The sequence below is a fragment of the Scylla paramamosain genome, chromosome 32 (assembly GCF_035594125.1).
Source record: "Scylla paramamosain isolate STU-SP2022 chromosome 32, ASM3559412v1, whole genome shotgun sequence".
Taxonomy (NCBI): Eukaryota; Metazoa; Arthropoda; class Malacostraca; order Decapoda; family Portunidae; genus Scylla; species Scylla paramamosain.
Genome location: NC_087182.1, coordinates 8,148,755 through 8,161,254, shown reverse-complemented (window position 1 = coordinate 8,161,254; position 12,500 = coordinate 8,148,755). Strand labels below are relative to the sequence as shown.

At 39.9% G+C, this 12,500-nt stretch overlaps 1 protein-coding gene across 1 annotated transcript in view; it reads right to left on the bottom strand.

Annotated features, from left to right (window-relative positions):
- Window positions 1–12,500, bottom strand: part of LOC135089169 (cell adhesion molecule Dscam1-like) — a 181,000-nt gene that overhangs the window by 61,324 nt on the left and 107,176 nt on the right. Inside the window, exons 6-8 of the mRNA XM_063984467.1 lie at window positions 5,238–5,355; window positions 4,066–4,233; window positions 1–21 (exon numbers count right to left, since the gene is read on the bottom strand). The exon at window positions 1–21 is cut by the window's left edge and continues 178 nt beyond it. Coding sequence (XP_063840537.1) covers window positions 1–21; window positions 4,066–4,233; window positions 5,238–5,355 — 307 coding nt within the window. The remainder of the gene's footprint in view (window positions 22–4,065; window positions 4,234–5,237; window positions 5,356–12,500) is intronic.

Genomic DNA, 12,500 nt, shown 5'->3' with positions numbered 1-12,500 from the left:
TCCCGCACCTGAACATTCACTCTGAAAGGTTCCGATGCAAACGTTTTTTTTTTTTTTTTTTTTTTTATGTAAAGTGACAGGACTGTACGTTATGATAAGTAAAATTAAACATGGATTTTGAGAAGCACTTAGAAAATTACACAAACAAACACACACACACACACACACACACACACACACACACACACACACCAAAACACACATACATATATATAAAAGAACATACATAAATAAATAAATAAATAAATAAATAAATAAATAAATAAATAATAATAGCTGCACATAACACGGCACGCAACACTGCACACCTTCGCATCTGAAACAAAACACCATCGACACCTGCAGTGCGATTCTATCAACATTTGCAACACTAAGCTTTTATTTCGCCGCCACGATACTTGGAAAACAGATCATTAACATAGAAGGCGCTGCGCTGCCCGACCACGCACCCAACATTTGCAAGTGACATTGTACTACGCGATCAAAGCAAAAAATAACAGACTAAGGAAGACCAAAGCGATATTACGTGAGGTTAATACATAGTGAGATTACAACGCTGCATGAAATGTATAGATATAATGCTATATACAATGAAGATATTTAAGGTTACGATAAAAAAAAAAAAAAATAATAGATTAATGAAGAATATAATGACATGTTTTGAAATTTATACATGATTATATTATAGTGCATGAAATTAAAACAGCAAATGTGAAATATTTATGTAATGAATATACCATTTTAAGACGAAACTTATGATGAATAGAGGCAAGAAACTGGATATAGATTTAGAAAAAAAAAAACAGTAACACGAAATAAAACATCAATGAAGGAAAAAAATGTAAACAATTAACAAAGGGAATAAAAAAAGAAATAAGTAACAGAACGAATTATGAAATAAAAAAAAATAGACAGTGAAATACAGATTAAAAGGTAGAGAGGCATTTAAAGCTAAAACGAATCAAGGTAGTAACAGAAGCAGAAGTCAAAACCTGAGCCACTATTAGCACCACCATTACCACTACCACTACCACCACCACCACCACCATCAGCAATAACAAACACAACCTTCCTGGAAAACAAGATTAACCCTAAGACTCTTAAGACGCTTGCAAACTTTCTTAATTCCTCCCCTTTTCCAGAAGAGCGCCAAAGACTAGAAGCAAGAAGCCAGGGCGGAAATAAAGAGGGACATACCGAAGAGGAAAGAGGAGTGAAAGCTAGAGTAAAAAAAAAAATGCATGAGAAAAGTGAAGCTGCAAGGAAGAATGAAGAAGGAGGGGAAAAAATAAGAGAGGAGGAATGAAGAGGAGTGGGAAGGGAAGATGTTTCTTATAGAGAGGATAAAAAATGACGGACAGCGAGAAAACAAGAAAATCGACTGTCAAAAAAATAAAAACGAAAGGTGGAGGTGGAGGAGACGAGGAGAGAGAGAGAGAGAGAGAGAGAGAGAGAGAGAGAGAGAGAGAGAGAGAGAGAGAGAGAGAGAGAGAGAGAGAGAGAGAGAAATGAAGAGAAGGAGGAGGAGGAGGAGGAGACAAAAAATAAAGAGAACGAGAACGAGGAGAGTGAGAGAAAGAAAACTAAAAGATAGAAATGAAAACAGTAGCAACAACAACGTAATCTGAGAAAGAAACTATGGAGGAGGGAAAGAAAATTACGAGAAATAAATAGGAAGGAGGGATAAGGCAACCAGCATGCATAAGTTTAACCTAATGAACTATCTTCCCTTAGTGTACTTAAAGCGGTGTCCTCGGTATATTTAATTAATCCCTTTAGCCCATCAAAAAACGGGCTTTATTCGCCAAAGGTAATATGGTAATTAGATCATAAAGTTGGAGAAAGGATTTTAATGGAGTAATTGAGTGAAGAGAGACAGGAAAGCTGCTGATTGGACGCCGGGAAGGGGAGGCTCCGCTCCTGATTGGCCATCCCGCTCTCCCCACGCAGCCAATCAGCGTTTGTTTATCTTTCGGGGAAAAATATATTACGCTCCTGACTGACTTTTATCTTTCTTACTGACTTTTGTGTGGAATTTAATTAGTGAGTGTTTTAATTCAGTTACATGTTGGCATAAATTACAACGCCTGAAGAAATATATATATTATATATATATATATATATATATATATATATATATATATATATATATATATATATATATATATATATATATATATATATATATATATATATATATATATATATTATATATATATATATATATATATTCCTAGTGTTATTAGAGTATATATATTTTTTTGTTAATGCATAAACACACACACACACACACACACACACACACACACACACACACACACACACACACACACAGAGAGAGAGAGAGAGAGAGAGAGAGAGAGAGAGAGAGAGAGAGAGAGAGAGAGAGAGAGAGAGAGAGCAAATTGACAAACAGACAGGCTGGCTAGACAGTCATACAAATGTGAGCTACTAACAGCCCTTGAGAAAGGGATCTCTCTCTCTCTCTCTCTCTCTCTCTCTCTCTCTCTCTCTCTCTCTCTCTCTCTCTCTCTCTCTCTCTCTCTCTCTCTCTCTCCCACCTTTTATCTATCTTCTCTCCTCCCCTCCTCCTAGTCCCTTCCCCTTTGGTCTATTTCCTCTCCCTTTACATCTTCCTCCACCCTCTTTCCCACCTTTCTCTCATCCTTCCCCCTCATCCCTCACCCGTCCCTATCTCCCTTCACGCCCTTCATTTTTTGACTTTCCTAATCCCCTTCTCTCCTTTCATCCTTCCTTTCCCTTTCCCTACCTCCGCTCCTCTTCTTACCATTCTATCTCTCCCTCTCTCCTCCGTTTCTCTTCATCCATCCTCTACTTTCTGCCTCATCTCTCTTCTTTTCCTTCTTCCTCCTCACCCCTTTTCGCTTTCTTTCCTCTATCTTGCTTTCTTTCCTTTCTTCTTTCCCTACGTAGTCCTCCAGTTTTTCTCTTTCATTAATTCCTTTCTTCTTTGGGTCTTCTTTTCCTTTTTTCCTACGTTTTCCTTGTCTTTCTTTCTCTCCTCCCTTCCTCCCTTCCTTCTTAATCGCCTTCTCTAATCGTTCTCTCCCCCTTCCTCCTTTTTTTCTTTATCCTCCCCTGATTCCTGTCTCTACTTGTAGTCTAGATTTCTCTTATATCATCAATCCTCCTCTCTCTCTCTCTCTCTCTCTCTCTCTCTCTCTCTCTCTCTCTCTCTCTCTCTCTCTCTCTCTCTCTCTCTCTCTCTCTCTCTCTCTCTCTTTCCTTCAACTCCTTCAAACCTTTCTCCCTTTCATACTAGTATCCCATTCCTGCTTTTTTTCTTTCTTATCTTTTCTCTCTTTCATTTTATCCTCTCTCCCGTTCTTCATTTAGGTTAGGTCAGTTTGTGATCGAGGAAACAAGTGTCAAATAGGAAAGATTGAGTTAAATTAGATTAGGTTATGTTCTGTTATGGTAGGTTAGGTTAGGTCTAGTTAGGTAAGGTTTAGTTGTGGTCAAGGAAGCACGTGTTAGATAGGGTGAGTTAGGTTAAGTTAGGTTAGGTTAGGTTGTGATCTAGGAGCCACGGTCACATAGGTTGAGTTAGTAGGTTGTGAACAAGGACCACATATCAAGCAGGTTAGGTTAGGTTAGGTTGGGTTACGTTAGGTTAAGTAAGGGTAAGTTAGATTAGATTAGGTTAGATTAGTTTAGATTGTAATCTAGGAACCACGAGTCAAATGGGTTAGGTTAGATTAGGCTGAATTAGATTAGTTTAAGTTAGGTTGATTTAGGTTAGGCTAAGTTAGGTTAGGTAAAGTTAAGTTAGGTTGAGTTAGGTTAGGCTAGGTTTGATAAGGTTAGATTACGTTGAGTTAGGTTTGGTTAGGTTATGTTGTAATCAAGGATTCGCGTTTCACATACATGTAGGTTAGGTTAGGTTAGATTATGATCAAGGAGCCACGTGTCAAATAGTTTAGGTTAAGTTAAGTTGTGCTGAAGAAGCCACGTGTCAGATAGTTTTGTTTAGGTTGGGTTGGGTTAGGTTAGGTTGTGATGAAGGAGCCACGTGTCATATAGGAAAGGGCAAAGCAGTGCTACCTGTAGGAGTCCGTGCCGGCGGAGTTGTTGGCGAAGCAGAGGTAGAAACCAGAGTCGTCCATCCTGGCCCCGGTGATGACAAGCTGGCCCTCCACCACTCTGAGCCGTCCGCCGCCTCCACCTGCTTTCACGTCCACACGGCCGCGAGTCTCGTCTTCCTTGTACCACCTGCAAAGAACACCGAAACAAACATATATATAAAAAAAAAAAATAAAAAAAAACAGGTAATAGGTGCTTAAAGCTGCGAAACAACTTAAAGGACATTCCTCCAACGGGTAGGAGGTGAGCGTCGCAGATCTGGTCATACGGAGCCCGCCTACACACGCCACGCCCGTGTCGCGCCGCCGTGATGGTTGCAGCGAGGGACATGTTGCTACAAACGACTATATGTTTACTTGCATTCTGATCGCACTATCGTGCTCACGAAAGTTTTTCCTACTTAATGTAGTAATATATTTTAGCATTCAATGATTAAACTGTTAAAAATAGCGATCATAAGTAAAACATGTTATAAACATTCTTTTTAACATCTTCACAGTTCAACTCGTCGTAATACTTTTTTCTCTTGCAAGTTTTTACAATACATCTTGATTCTGCAGTCACTGCTGAGTCTGATGGTGTCAACCAAAACTGGCTATCCGTATATGAAGTGAGTTATGGCATCTAATTCGCGCATTTTGAGCGCTCGAGCTCGAGCTGTAGTAATGAGGCGATAGCTGCGCGAGTTGCAAGGAAGAAACCTTCGCTCACATGCGGATAAGTCGGAAATATGCAAAATACGACAAAACGGTGAGTCTGACAAAGAAATGTCATAAAATAAGAAAGATGCGTCATCAAAAGTTACACACTTGGAGGTGTTTCCGAGACTGAAATCGCAATTATATGCGATGGACACCATAAGGTGCTCCTGAGGAAATCATCGTTGCACCCTCCAGAGGAGAGGCGGAGCGGTGGGCTGCACAGATGTGCAGTAACAAAATGAGAATCTCACAAGAAGCGAGGCCTTCGGCCTCGTTCCCGCTGGGGGAATAAATACAGATTACAATAACGAATTCAATATTTTCCTCATATTTAATCTCAGTGTGGTATTTATATTTTTTGTGTGCATGTGAATGGGGGAAATTGACTTTTTGTTTTATATACCTGACGGTGTAATGTAAAGAGGAACTCACGTGACAGATGGCGAAGGGTGACCTCTCGCAACGCAGGGCAGCAGGAGGTCATCTCGAACCCAAGGACGCACCAGGTCACGGCGTAGGATCAACTGCGGGCGACTGACCAGCGGCTCACCTAAGGAGAGAAGGAGGCGGTGAGAGAGAGAGAGAGAGAGAGAGAGAGAGAGAGAGAGAGAGAGAGAGAGAGAGAGAGAGAGAGAGAGAGAGAGAGAGAGAGAGAGAGACGGAAACACAACACAAACAGGCTGGACAAACAAATAGACGCACAAACTAAACACACAGACAAACACAGACAGACGAACAGAGCAGCGCAGTGGTAAAAAAAACACAAACACACCAAGCGGGACAGAAAAACACACTCCCCATACACTCTTTCTTTTCCCTTGCACTCTTTTCTACGCAGTGCTTTTTTCTTTTCCCTTTTTCGCCTTCCGTTGCCTCCTTTTCCTGACTAGCATTTGCCTAACACACACACACACACACACACACACACACGTCTTGTATTTCTCGTCCAGCATCCACGTGAACGATTGCAAGGGAGAGCCAAGGCGGCCAGCAAGGTTAAGGATGACAGCAGTGAAGCAAGATAAGAATGAAGGAGGGAAGGACAGGGAGAGATAAGGAATACTAAAGGAGAACAGGAGCTGAGTAACGCATCGACATAATACTTGCTACAAACCTTTGCAATTTCATTGCCTTTCTCACGGTAAATGGATAACGTATGAATGATGTATACTACCATGCATCAACCTTCCCTTTTACTGTCCATCTCTCATCCTTTCTCATTGGAGGCAGAGAAGGTAAATACACGAAGTAAACAAGGCGAAGGTAAACTAATGCGTGTGGCGAAATATGACAACTACCGTAGCTTCAGTGAATCATCGTGCATCAGTCAGCCTCGCGTTATACATCATAAAACAGCTATACAATCAGCAGAAGCCATGACCCGCGGAGTAAAACTGAACACGAGGTATGAGCGTGGAGATACACTGGAGTAGAGGAGGCATCGTTGGCCTGGCTAATGCCGCCATTCCTCCCCGCTGGCGTAATAACGTAACGAAATATTCCTGACGAGATTTGGCAACCGGAGAGGAGAGAGAAAGAGAGTGAAAGAGAACTTGGTATCCTTCCAGCGTAAATTTAGTTCAGAAAATGAATACAATTATATTTTTGTGGGGCGAGATAATTAGGAGGTGGAAATGAAATATACTCATAAACTAAACATATTACTGCTTATAAAATATACGCTACATAATACAAACACAAATACATGAACTAAACTAGGCAACATTTTTTTTTTCTTTTTTTTTCAGTATTCTGCAATTGACATTTTTGGGAGTAGTATATAGGCTTTACTTATTTACATGTATATTTTCTAGCTCTTGACCAGAATCATTAACCCGTGAAAAATAAAAAAAAATAAAATAGTAGCCATAAAAAAAAAAAAACGAAACATGAAAAAAAAAATTACACAACCCAAAAATACAGAAATTAAAAAAAATAATAATACTAAGGAAAAAAAAAGAAAACAATAAATATACATTTCAGAACAACGAACGAGGGAGGGAAATAAGAGAATTCTTTCACCACGACCATGAGAGAAGATTAATAATGAGAACACACAACTAACACAACACGGCAATCCATTTCTCTCCTTACTCTGTGTGCGCGGCTTTTATTTGGCACGCTATCTTCCGGACCCTCGCTTTTGTGTACTGCTAGCACCTTTGTTCAGGAGGAGGAGGAGGAGGAGGAGGAGGAGGAGGAGGAGGAGGAGGAGGAGGAGGAGGAGGAAGAGGAGGAGTTTCAGAAGAACGAGTTTGAGAAGGAGGAAAAGAAAGAGGAGGAATGAATGCCTTGAGAGTTAGAGTAGGATGGAGAAGAAAGGAAAGGCTAAAAGCTTAATAATATCAATGTATATATATATATATAGAGAGAGAGAGAGAGAGAGAGAGAGAGAGAGAGAGAGAGAGAGAGAGAGAGAGAGAGAGAGAGAGAGAGAAACACACACACACACACACACACACACACACACACTGTGGCCCATATGAAGCACTACTTCACCGCACCTCCTTTATTTCAAAAGGCTCGAGTTGAAGTTAAGCATGTTTTTATGGTTGTAGTGACAGATTAACATGATTTCTATATCAATAAAAGGAGGACCACTGTTCAGAAACCGGGTGATCATCTCTGTCGTAGTGAGTGTGTAACGCGTTTTTAATAAATTACACGGATTTTTAAGGATTTTTTTTTTTTACAGTTCTATTACCATATTAATAAGATTTCTAAATTATTATCTCTCTTAGAGCCATGTAATCTTTGAAAGTAGTGGTGAGAAGGCAAAGCGTTCTAGAATACGAGTACGTGCCACAGTCGCTCCTCTCAGCCGCAACAAAGCCGCCAGCCAAGTCTCCCCTCACGCATCTCGGCATCGCTCAGTCCCGCTAATGTGTGTCTTCGATCTACGGCTCTGCTCACCGGCCTCGATACGCGACCGGGATCTAATTAATGGCCTCATCCTCTCTCTCTCTCTCTCTCTCTCTCTCTCTCTCTCTCTCTCTCTCTCTCTCTCTCTCTCTCTCTCTCTCTCATCAGGAAGGATATGGAAGCCAAAGACATTATTATTACATTACTGTTGGAAAATAGGGGGAGAGAGAGAGAGAGAGAGAGAGAGAGAGAGAGAGAGAGAGAGAGAGAGAGAGAGAAAGTTTGGTTGATTAGTGAGAGGAAGGAAAGGAAGCAGAAGGGTGGGTGGTCGGGTAATATGCTCAGGATACTTGAGGAAGGAGGAGGAGGAGTAGGAGTAGGAAGAGGAGAAGGAGTCGCACCAAGTTTGAAGCAATTAGTGTTAGTTGTCCACGCTAGATCCTCCTCCTCCTCCTCCTCCTCCTCCTTTTTCTTCTTTTTCTTTCTTATAAAGAACTTACACTTTCTGCCTTTCTTTTATTCTTATATCGTCTCTAATTATAAGTTATCATTCTTCCTATCCGTGGTCTCTCTCTCTCTCTCTCTCTCTCTCTCTCTCTCTCTCTCTCTCTCTCTCCCTTAATATCTGAATTTCAAAATTGGTAGAATGAAATGAAAAATAAATAGACTGCTAGGAATTACAGAGAACAAAATATGAAAAATATGGTCATTTTTTGTATGTAACCAATGATGATGATGATTATGAGAGAGAGAGAGAGAGAGAGAGAGAGAGAGAGAGAGAGAGAGAGAGAGAGAGAGAGAGAGAGAGAGAGAGAGAGAGAGAGAGAATTAAAGCTCTTAATTCTTCCACCAGTCGAAATTGTGAAGGATAATGAGGCAGAGAATCGCCAGGAAAAGATAGTAAAAATAATAATCATAAAACTCCACTTGAAATGTAAAATGTATCGCTGTAAATGAGCGGCAGGGAGCCATTGTGAGAGAGAGAGAGAGAGAGAGAGAGAGAGAGAGAGAGAGAGAGAGAGAGAGAGAGAGAGAGAGAGGGAAACTTGAGTATCACACTTATTAGCATTACAGGAGTTGGTTTGCTATTTGTGCGTACTCTCTCTCTCTCTCTCTCTCTCTCTCTCTCTCTCTCTCTCTCTCTCTCTCTCTCTCTCTCTCTTGCAATAATAGCCATAGTTTTCATATTCCATCACAATCTCTGCCACTACCACCATCACCATTTAATTTTTACCACCACCGCCACAACTACCATTGTCACCACTAACATTATCACGACCATTCTCACAACCATCACTACCGCCACCACCCCTCCCCCTTCCCCTCTAGGGCGTCTGAAACAGTATGAATATTTTAAGCTATCTCTACCAACTCTACACGCCGAACAGGTCCTGGGAGGGAAAGTTATCGTGTATAGGGGGGAGGTGTTTTGAAGCCCCATCCTCCTCCTCCTCCTCCTCCCCCCACCAATCCTCCTCCTCTTCCTCCTCCTCTTGCCTCTGTGTTGTCTCTGGCTCCCTACCAACTCCATGTTATTTCTCCCTCTCTCGCTCCTCTCACTGTCCGCTCTGACACTCTGCCCCGTATTCAGAAACGCTTTGCTCTCTCTCACCACCACCATTTTCAAAGGCCACATATATAATTAGCCGGGTTCTCAAGACTCCTTTCTCGTGTTAATAATGTAGAAATCTTGTTAACCTATCACTAGATCCATAAAAATACCATTGGCAGCCTGTGTAACTTCAACTAGAATCTTTTGAACGCAGTTTAGGTGCGGCGCAGAGGTGTTTTAGAATAAATTCTCTTATAAAAAAGCAATGTCTGTCCTATACCATATCCTATTCTTCGTGTGTGTGTGTGTGTGTGTGTGTGTGCGCGCGCGCATTAAAAGTTTTTTTTTTTTTTTTTCGTAGTTGTTCTTAATGGGTTTCATTGTTTTGGTATGTAATTTACCATGTTTATTTGGATGGATGATTTAGACACAGGTCTCGTGGTCAAGAAATCTATCTTGTGTGTGTGTGTGTGTGTAATAATAATAAATAATAATAAACGGTTTATTATTTAGGCAGTTGACAAACTGAAAATGTACATAGGGGATGGGGAAAAACTTAACATTAATCCTAACGGTAATACTAATCTAGGAGGGAAATACTATTGATTGATGGCTCGCACCATGGTGGGAATCGCACTGAGTCTGTACCGGTCCGTGCGCGGCGCCTTCAGGGGCGTGTGTGTGTGTGTGTGTGTGTGTGTGTGTGTGTGTGTGTGTGTGTGTGTGTGTGTGTGTGTGTGTGTGTGTGTGTGTGTGTGTGTGTGTGTGTGTGTCGGTCAGTGTTCTACTAAATGCTTAAGTGAGTGTGCGATGTTAGTTTTTCTTGCTTATTTTTTTTTTTCCATAATTCTTTTTTAATCTCTCAAGTTATACTTACCATGACCTATTTTTTTTTCTTATTTATTTTTTCATATAATCAAAGAATAAATGCAAGAGAAAGAGGAAGACAGGAAGAGAAGAGAACGTAGAAGCAAACAATTTCCTAATACTCTAGATATTAAAGAAACAAAAAATACCATACCAGTGAAAGTCAATATCGCTATCTGTCTTCTAATTAAATGTGCAGTACTATATACCTGGTGATGGTGGTCGTAGAAAAAAAAAAATGGATCTGATTTAAAATTGACACATCTCTGCAGACACGAACTGACCATGGTTAAAATTCTTATTATTTCAAAAGGTGGTTATCTGATACTACTACTACTACTACTACTACTACTACTACTACTACTACTATTACTACTACTACTACTATTACTACTACTACTACTACTTCTACTAATACTACTATAACTACTACTACTATGATTACTACTATAACTAGCGATGATGATGATGATGATGATGAAAATTAAGATGAAGATGGTAGGGATGATGCTGCTCCTGCCGCTGAAGATGATAATAATAACAGTAATCTTAGTAAAAAAAATATATAACTACAGGAAAATACAACACCAAATAACATGAAACCACCACAAACTCCACCACAAAATCCACCAAAAAAAAAAAACTGCTTCCTCCACCACTACCACCACCACCACCACCAACACCAGAGCACTAAAAACGATACAACAACAGTGGCAAAAGAACCACCACCACCACCACCACCACCACCACTACCACCACCACCACCACCACCACCGCTCCCAGGACGAGTAAAACATTCAGAGCAGGACAAGGGATCCACCTCCACTATGCAGGCCAGACCTTCCTCTCTGGCAACTTCTGTTTTGCTTTCTTTTTCTTTACTTTTTATGCATATATTTTTTTTTCTATTCTCAATGCTTTCTCCCTCTGCCAGCACTGTTCATCTCCAGTTCTCTCTCTCTCTCTCTCTCTCTCTCTCTCTCTCTCTCTCTCTCTCTCTCTCTCTCTCTCTCTCTCTCTCTCTCTCTCTCTCTCTTCCACCCCCCCAGAGTGCCTCCAAAATATATGACTTACTTTTTGTTTAGTTCCAGAAATATTGGAAAGTGAGTTCCATTTCTTGTTTAAAGGATACGCATTCCATTTTTTTTTCTCCCTCTCTCTCTCTTTTTCCTCTTTTTTTTTATCTCTCTCTCTCTCTTTTCAATGTCGTGCTCCATTTTCATGCTTCATTCTATGAGCCCGTTTTTTTTTTTCCATACTGTATTTTATTTCGTTAATTAGTCCGTCATTAGTCAGTATTCAGTATAAAGAGATATGTATTTTTGTTTCACGTTTGGCTGAGAATAAATAGATTCGGTCTCTCTCTCTCTCTCTCTCTCTCTCTCTCTCTCTCTCTCTCTCTCTCTCTCTCTCTCTCTCTCTCTCTCTCTCGTACACACCCAGGTAAATCATCGACCGATATAAAAGAAAATATGAACAACGTTGGACAAAGAATAAAGAAAAATCCCACTTGAAAAAAAAGGAAAAAAGGAAAAAGAAAGTGAATGACAAAAATAGTTAACGGGAAAAATATAAAATCAATCGTTGCAGGTAAGAGAGAGAGAGAGAGAGAGAGAGAGAGAGAGAGAGAGAGAGAGAGAGAGAGAGAGAGAGAGAGAGAGAGAGAGAGAGAGAGAGATAATCTACCAGAATACAATAACTTTGTGATGCTTAGAGAAAAAAAAAGAAAAGATACAAAGGACAAATATAGTTACAGGAAAATATAAGCACAATCATTGCAGAGGAAAATAGGAAAGAGGAAAAAAGGAAAAAGGAAATTCTCTCTCAAAATTATTAATAGCCCTCAAACCTATTTTCTTTCTTGATCTGATGAATGGAGAAAAGGAAAAGAAGAAGAATGGAGGAAATGAAAATTATAATAATCAAGGGATAGAAAATGGGATAAATGCAAGAAATTTAAAAAAAAGAACGGAAGGAAGAAAAGGAGAAAAATGAAAGGAATGGAAAAGATGAATGAAGGGAAGGAAAAAGATGAAGAATGGAGGAAAAGAAAAAAAAAGAATGGAGAAGGAAAGTAGAAATGGAAAAAAGGAGGATAGGAAGAATGAAGAGAATGAAAGAAAAGAGGGAGAATGAAGGGAAGGGAAAAGAAAAGAATGGAGAAGGAAAAGTAAAAGAAAGAAGGGAAGGAAAGAAAGAGGAAGAATGTGAAAGAAAAGCAAGAATGTAGAGATGGAAAAGAAGAATAGAGGAAAGGAAAGAAAGGAGGAAGAATGAGAAGATAGAAAGCATGAAAATTTAAAAAAAAAAAAAAAAAAAGACAAAGAAACAGAAAAACAGAAAAAAAAGAACAGAAGAACAGAAAGAAAAAAACAGACACCTTAATGAGAAAAATAGAAAAATGTTATATTAAG